This window comes from Plutella xylostella, chromosome 23, assembly GCF_932276165.1.
Source record: "Plutella xylostella chromosome 23, ilPluXylo3.1, whole genome shotgun sequence".
NCBI lineage: Eukaryota > Metazoa > Arthropoda > Insecta > Lepidoptera > Plutellidae > Plutella > Plutella xylostella.
Genome location: NC_064003.1, coordinates 7,330,017 through 7,349,910, shown reverse-complemented (window position 1 = coordinate 7,349,910; position 19,894 = coordinate 7,330,017). Strand labels below are relative to the sequence as shown.

The following is a 19,894-nucleotide window of genomic DNA, read 5'->3' as shown; positions in this document are numbered from 1 at the left end:
GAGAGGTTTTGTTTTCTATCTCAGCATCTCTCTATCATTGCAGTTTTACCTGCGTACAAATATTAAACATAAAATATAGCAATCATAACGCAGTGACTCATCCGAGAGCCTTCAGTATTTAACCAAACCCTTAGGGTAGGATGACTAAGCGGAAAGCTTAGGTTTTTTTTAATAGGTAGATACTTCATATACCTACTTATATTGATTTTATAATTTTGCTAATGGTTGCGTTGTTTATGGCTGGAGAGCCCTATGTCTTTTACAGGTACTTAATTAGGCAGTAGTATTTCATGGTTTCGAGACTATATTAATGCCGTACTATGGTACATGTGGCCCTATCGCTATTTTTACAACGAAATTAAAAAACTTTGAATGAATATGATTAGGCAAATAAAAACTTAGATACTTTAGAAAGTTTTATTTTTATTTTTTTATGTGGGGACTTCTCACACACGGCCACCCGAGCCCAGGCTAGGCAGAACCTGTGTTATGGGTATCGGACAGCTGATATATCTACACAAATACATATATAGATACATATTAAATATAAATATTAACACACAAGACCCGAGTACAAATATCTGTCTTTAAACAAATATCTGCCCCAGCCGCGAATCGAACCCGGGACCTTCGGCATAGCAGTCAGGGCCACTAACCACTACGCCGTTCGACCGTCTTAAAGTTAATAAAGCACATAGATAAATATGGGTACACTAAAAGGTTTGCCAGTTTCAACTTTTGATGTCTGTTTTGGCTGTGAATAATAAACTCCTTGGTTTGTAAGTTACGATAACAGTTAAATAAGTATGATCGTAAAGTAGGTATGTTTACTTATTTAATTTTAGCTTTTGCAAAACAAAACAACACTAGCAATATTAAATTCCACGGTTTGTCTTCGTTGATTGTCTTATTCGATCGATAAAAATACTGGGACCGCTACCTCTAGAGTACGCACGTGTAGAGTTTAACTGTTTCTTGCTATTGAATTTCGGTTTCGGCCCTCAACGTGCGGGTCAATGACGAAACTCGCTCTTGACTTTGTTATGTTAAACGCATTAGATACGAATGCCATGAGGCATGCGTGACAATCAATAGGTATGGGCATTAACTTTAGCAACTAAAGGTAGATTTAAAATATAGTTCTAATAAGTGTATATTATAACATGCTGCACATGTAGGTTTCGGCTTAGTATAACCCTTTTTGCAAAATTCTGTATACCTACTTAGGTAAGTTAAGTGCATACGTACTTAGAAACTTGTTGTCATATCAATATGCAATGCGACAATTTGCACCTTAATTAATAAAAGTCACATTGGTGTTCAGTAACACAAACACATTAGTTATTAAAAAGTTTTACAAAGAATTTCCAACTGTCTACGCAAAGTGAAGAAGTCTTAAACAAGTGGAACTTATCACTCTATTGGATAGGGAGCAGCAGTCGTTGTAATACATAGTTTTGTTTTGATGAGTAATATATACCTATATTAATTTCAGATTTTTTACTTTATATTTATGTAATTTTAATCGATACCTGTTTTATCAACATAAGAAAAAAAACAAAAGCTTTGAAACCATGTAACCCTAGAGTTAAATCTTAATTAATGACCTAAGGAAGAAGTCGTGGCTCCGTAATATAACAAAATGGACGGGAGTGGCCAGCGTAAAACAGCTGATGCGCTTGGCGAAGAATAGAGAGGAGTATGCAGAGCTGACCGCCAACCTCAAGTAGTGGAGAGGCACTAGAAGAAGAAGAAGAATGACTCAAGAAGGCCGGCATGAATTATTTGATGGGAACAACTGTTAAAATTTTATAAAATTAATTTGATGACATAATTCTTTCGTAAAACATTTAAGGCGAAGCTTGCACATAGCTGATAAAATTTGTTCTCCAGTAGCTGATAATATTTGGTCTGTAGTAGCGGATAATATTTGGTCATGCTCACTCGCCGACACTCCGCGCGTCATCGGGATAAAGAAGTCTCCGATGTTTCCCACATTTTTTGTCCTTGTCGTGACTCGCTTTCCACTGTGATTTATCTGGAAACCGTTTCCCATAAACCTATTTTTATACTTGTCCATTCAGCACTTTTATTGGAGTTTCTCAACTATCTTAAAGAAGGGGAAATATGAAATGTCTTGTTTACATTCTATTTTATAGTTACGACACGTCGATACAAAAGGAAATAGAGTATTTTTTTTTGCAGATCACAAACAACATCAATGAGTTTTTATTATTTTTCGTGTCTAAGTGAATAATTTTTTTGACAGAAATTAAAAACATTTCTTATGAATGAGCAGTTACACAGTTACAGTAATATGAAATTACTGGAATATTTTTGACTCATTTTGTGCTTTCGTACAAAACATCCTGAAATTCGCTATAATCAATGAATGTCATCTTTGTATGGAAACAATAAACCACTCATACTCATATCTACGGATATGACAAGTCAAGAGTTATGACAAAATAATAGCGCTATTCTCATGATGTTGATGAGTGCTTCACAGCAATTTATTCTTCATAACGACAATTTATTATAGCAATTAACCTTACTCTCCTTACCAAGTTTTATGTGACATAGTGTTTATTTATTATTAAGATGAATTCATAAATTAATGATTGGTTGTAAGCCTTACCTGTTTTAACGCCGTTATTGAATTAAAAATATTAAAGGATTTTCGAGAAGTTATTTTTTATTTATTTGATAAATTTTTTTACTGCTAAAGTAAAAATACGTTTTAGGTATTCAATGGTAACATCTTATTTAATATAGGTAAGTAAATTAATAAATCTTAAAATATTTTATAGCGACAGTCAGCGACACTCTCCGTGGCCTAGGTACTTTAATTTTACCTACTCTTTTTGCAACACCTCGTCTAACAACATACCTTCACTCGTTTCAGAACTTACTTACAAATGCATTACATTACAAAACCATTGTGCAGATGACTGCCACAGCAGAGCAAAGCGTAACTCAACAACAAACACTGGCACACGGCACTGTAACACTTACCTACTTCAATCATTGTTATGCAAACGCGACGGGCGAATCCTTATTTGAGTAACAATAATTTGGTTAGTTCGAAGTTAGCCTGTGTTCCCATGCTCCCATTTCCCATCTCTACAATGAGCTGCATCGGAATTGGCCACAGCCTCACGATAAGCATCGTTTGCTTGTCACGAACCAATTCCGAACGATACGCTCCTGGTCGAGGTTTGAGTGAGAGGACGTGACCTTTGCCCGCGGCTGGAAGTGTGAACCGCCGTGTCTCGCCAGCGGGTGGCATGATCACCGAAAATCCAAAACTCACTCCCAGATTTCGGACGTCCATCAAACGCCTAACTTGATTTTATTTTGACTCAGTTCCGATTAGTCATTGTCTCTGGAATTTGAAGCAGCAAAGCCATCCGGCCTTAGCATTCGATAAGGCTTAGCCCAGATAAGAACAGATAATTAAGTACAGTGCTCTCAAACATGCGATGTTTCATAACGTTGACGTAATGTTTGGCTACCAATTTGCTAGACGATCACTATGCAGTTTTAAGTATGATAAAAAATTGTTTTCGCCTTTTGCAGACAAGTGCATTATTCTTTTTTTACATCCAACATTATATTTTTAAACACAAAAATAAGCCTTTTCGACAGTGTTACGTAAGAATCACTTCTTTTATTGGCAGAGAAATATAGAGATGATCGAAAGAGCCATTGGTGCATTTAACCGTGAAATCCGAAGATAGGAGCCGATATCTCACATCGATAGCGAGTAAGTTCCAGGCAGATTGTCTGGGAATCCTTTGGATAATGTTATTGGTAAATGACACAGTGGAGCTCTGGATTTGGCGTTGCTGTGTTTGCTTGGTTGCATTCTGATACTTGGGTCGTATTCTACATCTAACCGAAACAGTGAGTATAGAAAATCATAATGTGAAGGGAGGATTTATTTCTTGATTTGACTGGTATTTGTTTTATAAATCTGAAACATAGAACAACGCGGATTAACTGAACATAGCATATTATTTATGTAAGTACCGACTTTATACTGTGATTGAATTCTGTTGGGCAGCAACATACGGCCACAGTGCAACGAGTTCTCGAGTGGATAATACGAACAGGTAAGCGTAGCGTGGGACGCCCTCCGTCCCTCTGGACCTCAGACAGGTAGTGGCTGGATGAACCATTACAGGCTGATGATATTATACAAACTTAATGGCCATTTAATATTTGTGTAGCTTACTGCAAAATTTCTATTGCCATTATTATATTATTACATTACATTATAATATTATCATTATAATTTATAAATCTTACTTCCTCGAGAAAGAATATAGTTATATTAAAAATTCACTTGAATGGAATCCTAAGCATAAAAAAATGCATAGCAAAATTTGCATTTAGTAAAAAATTGTGATAACAAGCGGACTGTTTTAAGGGTATAATATAAGTAGTTCAAACCAATAACTGCCTCAGCCAGGAATTGAACCCGGGACCGTTATCATACCTACCAACCAGCGTTAATAACTCCATACTTACCTAGGAATTGATACTTACAGTCTTGCCTTGATCCCTTGGCCTTCCAATTATTCAAATGTGGTTTCATACTTACGTTGTCAACACAGAGTTTGCACGTTCACTGGCCATTAGTTGCTTTCATTCAAGTAATCTCTCAGTAATCGACCAGTAGCTGTCTGATTCACCGAAACGGAACATTCCTACGTAATGAGTAGCATATTAAATATCGCTAAACCTTTAATCCCTTGGAGGGTCTCGAATTTAATGAAATATAAACAATGCGCCAGTTGCATTGACAATGCCGTCTCGACTGGCTTCAGGGAGAAAAAATTAAACCAGTGGTCCGAAGCGGTCATTGAAGGCATGTTGGCCATATGCCGCATGCGTTGCAGCTCGCACTTCGAAAACCATTATAAAAAAATCAATATCGGCTACTCGGACCGTATCTGACAGAATGGTCATATAAATATATCTCTAACTAGCTACGAATACGTATTGTAAATCTCTTTTATGGCTATCTATACTGTATCCGTGACGGTTGAAATATGACTTGGGAGCGTTTTCTACCTGAAAAGGGCCTTCATTATGGTCCATGATGATTGTCGGCGCGCCGAAATCGTTTTCAAGTTTTTATGACGAATCCGACGTCTCCCATTTTTCAATAGCAAGATTTAAAAACAACAGTTTTAACAGTTTCATGCCGACTTTGTGGTTTTTATATCTGGTCAACTATTTTTTGTAAAGCAAATTGTTCTGCCGGCGAAACAAAGGGAGCGAATATTATTACTTTTTTCCTAAAGCAAACTAAGAGACCTTAACCATAATGACTGTCTACTTTTTGAGAAATGATAAATATTAGGCGAAGATAAAATTAAATACAGGAATATATTTTTTGATAATTATTTATTTTCAGGTTATTTCATGTGTATAACAATCGACAGAACCATAATTTACAGGAGGTATGTACAATATTATTCAATGACTAGTAAAACTATACAAAACTTAATATATTTATACAATAGAGATTCTATACAATAATATGCTACAAAATATTTGGTAACAATGGGATATAATAATATATTATATCATCAAACATTACTATTTACTAAGTTATAGGTACAATGCTTTTATACTGGCGTCATCTCTTAATGTAAACTTATCAGTCTTATTATAGGTACAACAATTACGATGAAATGTTGTTAGTGTTATATTCATGTTGAGCTACTGATAATGTATACAATTCTAACATGATAAGGCTTTTATAAACATGGATACGTTTTCAATTGAATATAATTATTACAGTCTTTTTTAACTATTACATAATTTCTAGGACACAAGGAACGATTTCGTGGACATTTGTCTATGCTAAACTGACAATCACACTTAAAAACATACTGAACTTAACATGTATACAGTTTGGCCAACACATGCTCTCGAAATGCGGGATATCCATTAACAAATAGCTTTTACAGATAACGATGCATTTTAAACCTTATCATAATCGGTGTGTGGATAAATGCGTCTGGGGTAAGCACTCATGCACAGATGAGCGTGGTTGTAGGTAGCCCTGCTCATCCAACGCTGAAGGCGAAACATGACCGGGATGTTTGCGTAAGGTGTTAGGAGGCCTTGGCCGACCGCCATAAGGCTGCTCATAGTTCTGGGTATCAATTGAAATGTAACTATGGTGTAAGGGATCTCCATCCTGAATTTGACTCGTCATTGTTGTGTTGGTCAACATAGAAGTGTCATCTTCAATGTTAATTCCTACATTGACAGTTGTAGGAGTCTGAGGGGGAATGGCGTCATATTTATACCAGTGTTCGGGAGCTGTTGGCGAAGCTGTATATCTAGAAGGATGTCGCCTAGCATTAGGGCACATGTTATCATGATTATAATGTAATGAGTCCTTATTCCATTGTAAATTGGAAATATCAGGCATCACAAACCTTATTTTCTCCCAGAACTTCTTTTCACCCCATAAAAGAACGGTACAAGTTTTTAAATAGTTTTGAAAATCTAAATCTAAATTGAGAGCACTGACATCAGTTGTCAAAATAAATACAACCCTGTGCCTTCTAATGGAGGGGTGAATAGAAGATATAACATGTTTCATTGCTTCTTTGAACGAAACTTTGGACCATTCATTTTGTAAGAAGTTAAATGATACAAATACTAAAATCCTCTTAGAAGACTCGGCAGCATTAGTCACTTGATCAGATAAGTAACTTTCGTGAGCCAACTGCAGGTCTCGGTAATGAAAACACATTGTATACCCAGCATGTTCCATTGCTGGTGCTATCACTTTAGATACAAAGTCATCATCTAACAAACTATATACAGAATAACCATCATATAACCTATCCCTGTCTAACTCACTTTCTTGTATCGAAGCACTTTTAAATAGTCTCACTCCATATTTAGAATGTGCCCAAAGGCGTACATTCTGTCTAAAAGAGAATGCTAAGGCACCAAATAATAGTATCAAAATTACACTTATTAGAACTACTGCTAAGAGTGGCACAAAGTTCAGTTTTATAGTGCTCACTTCATCAAACTGATAAGGCTGATTTTCAGTAGGAATAGTATTGTCCGTAACACTTGAATCACGACAGTTATCAATCACATCATACACTGTTAAGTTTGAAGTTACACCATTTTCACTAGCACAAAACATGTCAGCTGGATCCTCGTAGTTCTTCTTAAACCAGTTTTGAAGCGGCATAACGTTAGCACAAGTACAAGTAAAAAGATTCCCTTGAACGTTTACGTTTTCCAAATGTACTATATGGGCCAACTTCTTATCAAGGTCAAGGATCTTATTCCCTTGGAGATGAGCAATGCGTAATGATGACAAGCTCTCAAACGTTTTATTGGCTACACTTGTCAGTAAGTTATCGTTCAAGTATAGCTCTCGTAGGTGTTTAGTTTGTGAAAATTCTCCTCCTGTTAGTTCAGTCAAATGATTACTTTCTAAATGCAGTACATTCAAAGAGTGGAGCCCATTCAGGGTGTCATTGTCTATCGATATTATGTTACTGTTGTTGAGGTAAAGTTTATGTAACTTCTTTTTACCGATAAATAAGTGACTATTTAGAGCACCAAAGTCATTACCATCGAGGTAGAGCTCTGTAGCATCCATAGGTATTTTTTCAGGAACTTCTGTGTATCCAACATTAGAACAGTCAATCACATTGGAATTCCAGTTACTGTCATGAAAACACGAACATCCTTCAGGGCAAGCCATCTTGCAGTCGCATGCCTCAAAATCACAACAGGAACAACTTGATGAGCAGTGTGTCTCGTAGGAACAAAGAAACTGTGTCTCAGGAACGTCCATAAGGTTAGCTTTCCCGCCATATTTATTATTCACAACTTCACAAGTGACAGTGTCCAAATCCATGAATCGTGGATACTGCCTCATATGATTCCAAAGATTGATTTTTTGGAGCCAAATCATGTGACAGTTACATACAAATGGATTATTGCCTATGAAGAATTTTGGCAGCATTCTGTGCTTTGGGATGTGAGGCAACGTAAAAGCCGAAAGCTCGACAGTTCTCAATTTATTGTCTGTTATTATAACCTTTTCTAAGTTTCTTTTTTGTAAGAATGTACCTGGATGAATCGTGTGAATTTTATTGTTATTCAAGAAAAGGACTTCTATTGAGTCAGGTATAGATCGCTCGTCGACGTTTTCTAATGCGTTGTAGCTTACGTCCAGCATCCGAATGTTTTGTTGTGCGTTCTGTTCGTTGTCCAATTTCGTAATATTGTTGCTATGAATATCAAGCCATTCAAGACTTTCTGGCATATAGCTGTAGTCGAAGTAAATCAGTTTATTATCAGAAATATTAAGCCATCCTAATGTATTCAGTTTGTTGAAGACGCCACGGATATCAGTTAGCTTATTACCGTCCAATCGGATTGCTTTCAAAGTTGGATTAGAAAGAAAGGCATCTTGTTCTACATTTTCGATTTTATTTGAAGCCAAATTCAGAACTTGCAGAGATGGTAATGTACTAAAAGTATCTTTCGGAATGCTCGTAATGTGATTATCGACTAATCTTAAGCCATATAATTCTTCTAGGCCTTCAAAAGATGTATTGGACACTTTAGTAATATTGTTCTTTCCAACATCCAATGATTTCAAGAACCTCAGTTTCTTAATTCCATCCGGGATCATATTTAAGCTATTTCCATTTAATCCAAGATCTTGTAAATAGGTAATATTTTCAAAGCTGCGTTCATTAATAACGGAGATTTGATTGTTGTCTAGGTACAGTTGACTGAGCACAAATAAATTGCAAAATATATGTTCATTAAGCGCTTTCATTCTGTTGTCTGATATTGAGAGTTGATGCAAATTTCTCAGCTCAGCAAATGCACCATTGCTGATAGTCTCAATGGCGTTGTTGTCTAAATTCAAAACTTGTAAGTTGTTTAAATCTTGGAACGATTTTGGATCTAATCGTATAAGAGAGTTGTGTGATAGATTCAAAATTACCAATCGAATTAATCCAGCGAATGTATCTCGGTTCACCCAATCATTAGTCAGACGATTTCTTGATAAATCCAATTTTTCAAGCTGATCAAGCCCTTCTAGGAGTCCGGGAGCCAACACAGAAAGAGAATTGTTGGCTAATGAAATTTGTTTGATAACTCGGGAAGACTGGAATAGTTCTGGAGGCACTGCCACTAACTTATTTCCGGACAAGTTCAGAATTTTTAATGAATTCAATCCAACGAACGCCCGGTCTCCGATTTCATTAATCAAGTTATTCTGTATCTTCAAAACTTCTAGTGACCTCAAACTGGAAAGTCCGTTATCAGGAAGCCTTAATACATTGTTATGAGATAAGTCAAGCATTTTCAAACCCGTATTGCACGACTTGCCCGGTGCAATCGGACCTTTGCCCCAGTCAGAGAATCCAATCTCGGAAATATCCTGAATTCTGTTGTTGGTTAAGTTCAATGATTCCAGACTAAACAGTGGACAAAACACTTCAGATGGCAACATGTAGATGTTATTGTCTCCCAAATCCAGCGAGCGTAGTTCCATTAGGCCTCGGAAACTTTCAGCGTGAAACTCCATTGTCATAGCAGGCCAGTCAGTATTGTAGGAACGAAGGGTCAAGCTAGTTAAATCACGAAGCGGCGACAGTACAGTTGCTGGCACGTAACGTATTTTGCAGTATTCAATGCGCAAGTCTTCAAGTTTACGCAGTTGACCCAAAAAACTGCCTGTGTTCATGTGCAACGAGCTTTCAAAGAAAAGTAGATCGGTGCATGTCAGTTTCAGTTTGTTGATGTTGTACGCCTGCGCCGTAGTAATGTTTTTAAACAAGAAGTCCGCCGAGCCGATCGTTTTTATGTTACACGTGAGAAAGTTAGATTCACTTAACTTTGCATCCGAATAGTCCCACTGACAGCCGACGGGGGCGGGCGGCGCAGAGCGTGCGCGCGCACCGGCCACCAAAACCAAACACATCCAAACTTTTAACGAAACCATACTGTAAAAGTTTTTGGTCATCGTGTCACGATAAGTTGTCCATTGGTCACAAATATTTCACTCGTATTCGTACTTTAAATGTTCAATCACTTTAACTTTAGTTCATAACTTGTGTACACAATATTTCAGAGCGCATGTAAACACAGAGTGCGAGATCGCGGTAAAACTTTTGACGCAGCCATGCTCCCCTGCGGTCGGGCGGTAACTGACCTGACGTAAGTTTGAACGAACGAAAGCCGCATGGGTATCGGTGGCGGGGCGTGGGGGGCGCGGGGGGCGCCGGGACGGGTGGGTCGCACTGCAGCGGCCTACAACAGATGGCACGCGTGTAGATACTACAAACTTTAATATTTTAAACCACATAGCACCAAAGCCACGGACTTGCGTGCTCCGAGGGCTACACCTCCTCGTTTTTCTGTGAAATGGCATTGAGTTGTCAAAATTTTTATTCCTATTTAAACTACCTATCTATTAAGCAATTTATCCTGATTATGAATAAAACATTTACCATTAATTATACCTAGGTACAGGTAAGAGTAGCAACGTGAGATATTGACTCTCAATGTGTGGAGAGGATACCAATAGTTCAAATGGACACATCCATACCTCTTTAAAAAAATAAGTATTTTAAATTAATTTTGAACAAATTTAAGGATTTTGTGTGACTGTTAAATAGTATTAATTTTACCTATCAATATAGAGTAAGTACCTACCTACAATGAACAATGACTTATCTCGGTACTTTACAATTCCGCTCTGTGGTAACAGTGGTTTTGTGTAAATGTCTGACGAAAGGGGCGGACATGCAATCAGACAAAAGTTGAAATGATTGACATGTCCATTCTAAAGAGGATGTTCATAATTTTATACATTTTTAACCGACATCGAAAACAGGAGGAGGTTCTCAAAATTATTATAAAACTAGCTGTTCCGCTTCCCCTTAAAATGTTTTCCCGTGGGAATTCCGGGATAAAAATTAGCCTATGTTCTTTCCCAGGGTCTAGACAGTATGTATACCAAATTTCATTCAAATCCGTTCAGTAGTTTTGGCGTGTAAGAGTAACAGACAGACAGACAGACAGACACAGTTACTTTCGCATTTATAATATTAGTTAGGATTAGGATTAGGATGGTACAATGTAAGTAAATTGTAAATGGCCAATCATTTTGAAAAAGGTACTCGAGAACCTAGTTTATTAGATGTGTCTCTATTTATTTAAGCTAATTATAAACAATGAGGAACACCAAAACATTACAAGATATTCGGTGAGAATAGTGTGTGACTGTCGCATGAGATCATCTCCTGTTTGTTATTTCTGTAAGAGTTATCTGTCTATCAAATACAACTCCAAAAATTCTCAATTTACCTGTAACTAACGAAGGAATGCGATGTAAAACTTGAGCATCATCGGCTAGTTAGTCAGAAAAACACGTTCATTCAGTCCGGCCATTTCTTTACGTCACTGACTCACCTCGACGGCTAATCGTAGGCCATCGGATGCTCTACCACGTGCGTGTCGAATCGCTTCTACCGTGGGAGACGCTCATACCAACGTGGTACCAAAGAAACCAACGAATCTTCGAAGTCTAAGTGAAATGCTTTTATTCGTCGTATAAATATAAAATTTTCTGATGAACGTAAGTACCTAATTGTTTTACAACTTCCTTGTTTTCCAAAATTTGGTTCCTTCTCATTAAGAAGTAAGTTATCTACTAGCATTTTGAATTAGTTACTGGGCATTCTCAATAATTTAAATATAAATGAAATATGCTATTTCATGTACAGGTCCCACGTCCTGTACATAGAAGACCAACAGAAAGAGGATGTAAAACAAAACTATTGACAAGCAAATATTTTTTTTCACGAATTTCCATAAGTCATAGACCAAAAGTTGTTCAGAGTCACCCCCTTTCCGTTGGTCCACTTACCCTGTATAGAGATTACACTTAGCTGAGTAAAAACACCGGATTCCACATTATTAGTAAACTAAATCATTCACAGAGTGATATCATACAACTCAGAGAATTTATGACTGTTTCCGGGTGAGTGTCTGATGCCCCTTTCAGATAGATTAGATTGACGTAACATTTTATAAGGGTGTGTGATACGGCCGCCATTGCCGCCTGGACTCTAACGATACTAAACTAAGATGGATAGATGATAAAATTGAGTCACTCGTGTCTGATTTCTGGAACCAAAGAGGTATGGATGGGTCCATTTGAACTATTGATATCCTCACCAAACATTGAGAGTCAATATCTCACGTGCCCATACGAGACAGACAAATATTTACCAGGATACATCAAATATACAATATTACCACTTATCTCGTAACAACTGACTACGAAAACATCTCATGTTAGGTTTGGATATAGACTATTTTTCCTTTGAGCTGTTATATAACAGTTTATTGACTTTCTTCCTTATCAGTTAGAACCGATACGTTCGTATCTTATGAGAAACAATAAATTGAGATGGTTTATTTGAAAACTGTTAAATTTAAATAAGTACAAAAGTAGTTTTATTGTAGGTACGTAGCTATTACTTATATCATGGGTTAATTATGTAGAGCTCAAAAACACATAAACTTATTTTGAATTAATGAGGTTGAGACTACTGGAGACCCTTAACTCTTAATTAACTCGATATTATTTAAATTAAAAAACTTAGACTGTCACCAAACATTTTAATGAGGTCTAATAGAGCTTCTTAATAAGGTCGTTAGTTTGCAAACTGTGGTAACCACAATTTAAAAGATCGATATTCTCAGGACATCGGCCTTTTATTGATTTTAGACGATGACATACATTGCGTTTTAAAACAATACCTATTACCAATGTACTGCAGTGAATTCATAAAATTTTATAATAATAATATAAAACGTAAACTTTGTAAGTATGTAGAACATTTCATTCTCCCTATTATACAGTTACTGTAACAGCAACAAGAAGAAATGTACTGACATTGTCAGTAGCACAGACAGGAAGACTCATGAAAAAAAAACAATGGTAACGAAGCTGTGCGGTGGTGCTACTATTCATTTCAAAATCCTAAATAATTGTATTAGTCGCGTCAAAAAAGCTTTCATGTTTCACTCCAAGTCAAGTCTAGTTAACAATTTGCCTTTTGGACAACGTAAAAGAAATAGAAACAAAACACTGTCACCGAGTAAAATTAACAATGCGTGGACTGTATTTCTCAAAATCAACCGTAAAAGGTCCTTTGACAGTAACTGACCGCAATAAACTGGGGAATGCTTGTCTTCCACGAAACAAAAGAATTTTGCCTCCTTTTATTGCACCCCTATATCTCTAATAAACTCGTTGGGTTTTAGCCATAGAAACCCTCGGTAATGTTGGTGAAGTTTAACGATACCGCAAACAATAATTACTGCAGTAAAACAATAAAAAATATTTAACGTCATCCCCACAGCATATTTGGATGCAAAGTGATCTATTATTGGTGCAACAATCGTGTTTCTAGAAAGTATCTCCCTTTACGACTTCAACAGATTTATATTGACCATTACTCTTTAAAGATATCTTTGAAGTCCATGTTTGGGTTTTATATCTTAAAAGCGTGATTGTTATTTGTAAAATAAGACATCGCATCTGTTAGAAAGTACAGTGTTGAACGTTAAAGGCGTTTTAAGATAATCTGAACGAAATATAGCCTGAGCCTTGATAAAGGTGGTCTCCGAAGAGAACAGGTACTCTAAAAGCACGTCTTGAGTCAAATAACCTGCACGAAAGGGTCCGAAACAGAAAACGTTTTGTGCTAAAAACGTCGACCCCGTATCTTCCTTAGATGGGTCGTGGCCATAGTGCTATGAAAGCGATGATCTATTGAGTTATTTTATTAAAATTCTTATTTCTTAATTTTCCTAAACTGCCTGAACTATTTTACGGAAAGGTGGTATTTCTATGATAAGTGTGAACGTCATTCTTATTATATACCTATTACTAATATTTTTTAAAATAAACCATACGATACGATTTTTATCTTGATCTTTATTATCGTATTAGCACGCCAAATCCGGCTTATATTTGCTACTGATTTTGATCACGGATTAGAATAAAACATTCCTAGGGAAATTTACACTCGGCTTACTTGATATCATTTTGATCTTTACCTGTGAAACGCTATAATCAATAAATTAGCTTATCCAATTTATGATCATTGTCACCAAGAACGTCCTATTAAATACTAATAAGCCACAAGTATAATTATTGTGTTTCTGTGGCGTGCAAGTTGTGAATCAGGTACTTACATGCTTACGATACATTTTATATTATTTTATAATAACACACACAAACACACACACACACGCCTTGTACTAATGTACTCCCTTGCCCCTATATTTTATAATACCGTGAGAAATTAACTTTTTTACGGTCTTAAATACAAAAACAGTTACGTAGCAAAACAAATCCAGTTAAATGCCGTGTCTTATAAATTCTCAAGTCGCTGGTCCAGCCTGTTTCCAGAGGCCCAGCACGAAGTCATCATTCATATGAGGAGATATCATCGTCGCTCCGTGGCCATGGCTTTGCTGCTTGTTAACAATAAAAACGTTATCCACCGCTTACATAAAATGCGCCTCGAGAAAATGTCCAACTTCGCCCGTCTCCTTACTTTGCTCTTTTTACTTTCCCATTGCGATATTGTGAGCCAACTTTATACATAATAAAGTCAAATATTCATGAATAGAGCCCTAGACTATAAAGTTGCATATTTGAATAGCGTATGAGTATGATGTCGGAGGCTAGGTTTTATATTGTAGTTATTTCTATCTGTATCATGTACATTAAGGTCGTACATATATTACGGTATGTAAAGCTATCTGTATTTAGAGCATTTTTTTTTTTTAGTTCAGATGCAAGTATACCTATGAACAAACACCAAAAAGGCACATCTACCAGTTCTATTGAAAAGTAATCTACTCTTTTATAAAAGTACTTTAAATATTTTAACTTCTTCGTAATTTATAGTAATTATAATCAACTCATTATCAATCAATTAATTTGCCTTTAACTAAACGAGCAGAATGCTATTAGACAATTCCATGTATACGGAATTGTAGCACAACCGTTTAATTTACGAATCAATATTGCCCGATGCCTGTGAGGGTCGTAATTACTACTGCATCAATACGTTGAATAATTTATGATGTTGTAATTACTCGTAAAGTCCGAATGATTTGTCGCAAATTATGTCATCACGGTCTATCGCAAATCGGTATAATTAGGTAATGGCTTAACTTATTTCATTTGCTTAAACGAAGTTAATTATAAAATAATCGACTAGTAATTTAACCTAAAATAACAGAATAAAAATAATTTTACGAGATATCCGGTCAAAAATACAATCACGGACAAAAACGTTGACCTAACAAGAAAGATAATAGAGCCATTGATCATAGTAACCAAATTGTATAATACTTCCATGTCCCACTTATTTTTATCTGAAACACATCGCTATGAAGGGAAGCAAGGATCTAATAAGAAGTGTGGTTACAGTCAGAATTTTTGTTTTGTTTCTCTTACGACTGACAGTCCCAAGCAATCTTTTTAAACAATTATTTTAATCTTCTTAAAATCGTGCTTTTGTTTTGTTAGACTTAGTATGGACATGCCGAGTTTTGTCCTTTCCGATTAATTCAGTAAATTAGAATAAAAATAAGTCAGTATTTTATAATTAGGTGTTCCAATCTTGTTAGACTTAATAAACAGTTTATGAATAAATTTAACAAATTGGATACAATACTAAAATATATATTAGTTTACAGCGTTTAATAGTTTTAAAAGTTCTGGAAAAAGGGTTTTTATAATTATCTAATGACTTTGGCGGCACAATAATGATGATTGATGGATTTCAATCGGCTGCCTTCACCAAATCACCGAACATTTTTATTAGACTAGTTTTCTAATCACTTCTAATAGCTAATGATCTTAAAATGAAATTTAATTGAGTAAATCTATGAGTCAACGTACGATGTTTCATTTAGAGATACTATTTTATAAGCGCTTGAAAGTACCTTAAAAAATAAAAATACACGGTAATATCCATAAAAACTAACGTAAAAATGAGAATGACGATAAAACTGTTTGTATAATATTCGGACATGGTGCTTGTTAGACAAACAAGAGATCCCACAGGATAAAAATCTAAGGACATCTCGCGTAGGTGAGCCGGGTGCTCAGAAATGAGAAAAAAGAAAAAAAGTTAAATCTCAACATTCATAACCAGCTAACAATAGAATCTTGGAAGGAGGTGACTAATGTTGGATCTGCTTTATAAGGAGTACAGTACAGAAGAACAAATTGCTCGTCAGAAACAATTATGATTATAAGAGTTTCACACAGCTTGGCGTATTTTGAGTGGTATTATTGTACTAATGTTCTACTAGTGAACTATATAGAACAATAGGAATATTCTTATTACTTACTGCGCCTGTGTAGAAGTAAGTTTTTGAAAATTGATAGACAAACATATACTCATATTTTTATATTTCATACATAACTGATTCTGATTTAAACTACATATTAATGAAAATTATTAATATAAAATAATATTATGTTCGCATTTAATTTAGGTACAAAGGCAATTTACGTAAAATAGTCAATGAAATAAAATAGCTATCTAGAAAGAAATATAAATATATTTAACCATGTGTAATAGTTTGGCAAAAAGGTTTTTTTAAGCTTGTTGCCCCAATCCGAACAAAGATGTACTTCATTTGTATCTTCCGGGCAGGTTACTTAAATTCGTTAAGATATCAAGGGCATTGGGAAGATGGCTGATCTTGTTATCCAGAGCTTTTACTTAGTGACGGCCGAGGTAATGATGTTACCGAAACTTAATCCTGTCTTCCTAGAATACCTCCTGAGTCCTGATGCAGGAAATTTCAGGAATCAAGTTAGTTGAGTGGAACGCGGTAAATAACTTTTGGTAACGTGTTTTGGATTTGGTATGTAATGGATTTGAGATCTTGGAAGTTGAGCATTCTTAAAATATTGTGTAAATAGTATTGTATTTGTTTGAAGGATATTTAGAATATTAGAGCTGTGGTGGTGAAACAAAATAAGACTCTAGAATTTTTTGACGACCGAATGGTGTAGTGGTTTAACAGACTGAAGTAATTATATTAAAGAAAAGGGCCAACTGCAAACAAATAGAGATAGTTCATCGCTACAGTAAAAAGACAAAAAAACGTGACCATCAAAGTTTCTATGAAAAATCGTATATATTTTGAAGATTTTTCAAAAAGTCATAAACAGGGTGTTGCAAAAATGGTATACTAAGCCGAAACCTTCAGCCTATTCCAACATTCTGTATATTACGGATAGACGAAGAAATGCAGTTTTTGTATCATGAATCGCAGCTCGAATAATGTTAGTAAACAATGAATGAACAGCTGTTTCATATTATGATATCCTAACTGATATTATAAATGCGAAAGTAACTGTGTCTGTCTGTCTGTCTGTCTGTTACGCTTTCACGCCAAAACTACTCAACGGATTTGAATGAAATTTAGTATACATATGGTCTAGACCCTGGGAAAGAACATAGGCTACTTTTTATCCCGGAATTCCCACGGGAAAACTTTTTAAGGCGAAGCGAAGCGCGCGGGAACAGCTAGTTGTACATAAGTATATTATACCTATGTATGTAATCCACCAACACTGTCCAATTTAACATGAGTGAAAGTGTGTTAGTATAATTTGTTAGCTGTCGGTATGCAGAATTATCAATTTTTATTTTTATCACCGAATTCAATCTGTGTGGATTGCTTTAGAACTGTTTTTATATTTATTACTTTCAACTAATCTGTCTAAAAGAAATTGAATGTGCTGTTCTAAACCCGCATGCCCGTCTATTATATACTAGTTTCTTGTATTTTAATTACTTTTGCAATTCGCTAACCACTTTTGTTTTTCAATTTTGATGTTAGGTATTAATGTTATGTTAGCAATCATAACAGTTATTCTATACGTATATGAAAGTAGGGGTAGTAGGTATTTTGCATTTAATAAAATGACGCGTAAACCTCTTCAAAACTATAAGCTTCCGGTGAAGTAACTTTATACAGACGCAGCAATTTTTTTAACGGAAATACCGCGTGGAATTTGTAGTAGCTATTCGGTGTGGCTGAAATTAGCTATAAAACGAGTCATTTTGGCACTATCCCTCCCCTGATAGATGTTCCGTGACCCACAGTAATTGATGAACCGTCGTCCAGTTGAATGTAGGTAGGTATCGATAGATTAATGACCAGCAGATAGTCAGGTCGGAGCAAGATAATGTATCTGGTCAAAGGGCTATTAATTCAATGCGGTTACTTAACTTGATCAGTATCTATTTGTTTGTGCGGAAAAGTTTTACAATTTAACGCAGTGTTTTAATTTAGTTTGTTAATTGAATTTATGCAAACACAAACAATTTAATTTAGCGTTTTTTTTTAAATTTTTAATATCACTGCACAGACTTTATGTCCGTGCCTTTTTGAGAGATCAATATATTTTGAGAGTTTTGTTGTTTTTTTTCTTCATCTTTTAACTACTCACTACTCAATATGGAAGCTTATTATATATTATATATTTTATCTTTTATTTTCGCGAAGTTCCAAATTCTGATTTCAGTTTCGGGCTTAGATATAACATGCTGCACATGTAGGTTTCGGCTTAGTATACCAATTTTTGCAACACCCTGTATATATATTATGAATAAAATAATTTTTTTTTGCACTCCTGGAGGAAAATCTACTCAGACACCTGGGAAGGGGACCCAGAATTTAATTTAATTTTAATTTAGCGTTTATATGTATTGTGTATTTTATAATACAATTAAGACTCTACGTTCTAATTATGATTATTCAATACTATAGAAACTAATAGGTGATTTAATTAACTAAGTTATGTCATCTTGGAAAATTTTGTGCCATTCAATAAATTTAATAAAGTTGTGGCGTCAAAGATTTAGGTATGTACAATTAAACCTAGATGTCGAAATTTACGTTAAATCTAAATAATATGTGGTATCTAATTACACAATAAAGGCTTGTGAACATGTTCTGTTGTGTGGACTGGTCCTGTTACAGCAGACACAAGTATTTACGAGCTGGGAGCAGCTCCGCCGCATATAGGCAGATGCCACACATGCTCTGTTCTGCCTTAATTCGAATAGATGGTTTTTAGGGTTGCCAATAGTGAGTTTGCAAAAAAAACGTCGAAGTTTACAGAAAATATGAATTTTTTGATGAATTTGATACAGAAGACCGAACAGGAAGAGGCTTTTATAGTACATTATATGTAGTAATAGATTATCCAAAGCATAAAAAAGTAGTTGTTATAAATTTAATATTTTTACATCAGTTACCGTCCGTATTTGAAATTCGCAGTACGAATATTTTTTTAATACACAAGTATGATTCGATTGACACCCCTACAGTAAAATTCACATTAGCAGAGGCTAACATCGGCCTATTGGCGATATTGATATAAATTGATTACGACTTGGGACGTACGCATTAATATGTCTCGACGCAAATACGTTATCTAGAACATTAATTAGGTTGTAATTGTATGAACTATGTCGCATTTATTGATCCAAAAGACATGCTATGGTTTGATTTATGGGACGAAATGAACAGAGCCAACGCTGTGTGGGAAATAGAATGAGTAACTTGAGTGTTATGAGGGTGATAAGAGGTTTTATCTGAATGTTTATGTTTTATTTTATCGGAATGGGTATGTTAATTTAATCTATCGGTTTGTTTTCAATTCATTCATAGTATCCGTTGTAGAGCTATTTGGCAGATAAAATTATGATTATGAGAGCCGTTAAAATAAAGCTTGTTAAGAATCACT

At 35.4% G+C, this 19,894-nt stretch overlaps 1 protein-coding gene across 1 annotated transcript; it reads right to left on the bottom strand.

Moving 5' to 3' along the window:
• Window positions 1-5,398: 5,398 nt before the first annotated feature.
• Window positions 5,399-10,215, bottom strand: LOC105388343 (toll-like receptor 6). Its single transcript, XM_011559231.3, has one exon. It carries the CDS (start codon window positions 10,043-10,045, stop codon window positions 6,008-6,010), a length of 4,038 nt encoding a protein of 1,345 aa, XP_011557533.2. The 5' UTR covers window positions 10,046-10,215; the 3' UTR covers window positions 5,399-6,007.
• Between the last annotated feature and the right edge of the window lie 9,679 nt (window positions 10,216-19,894).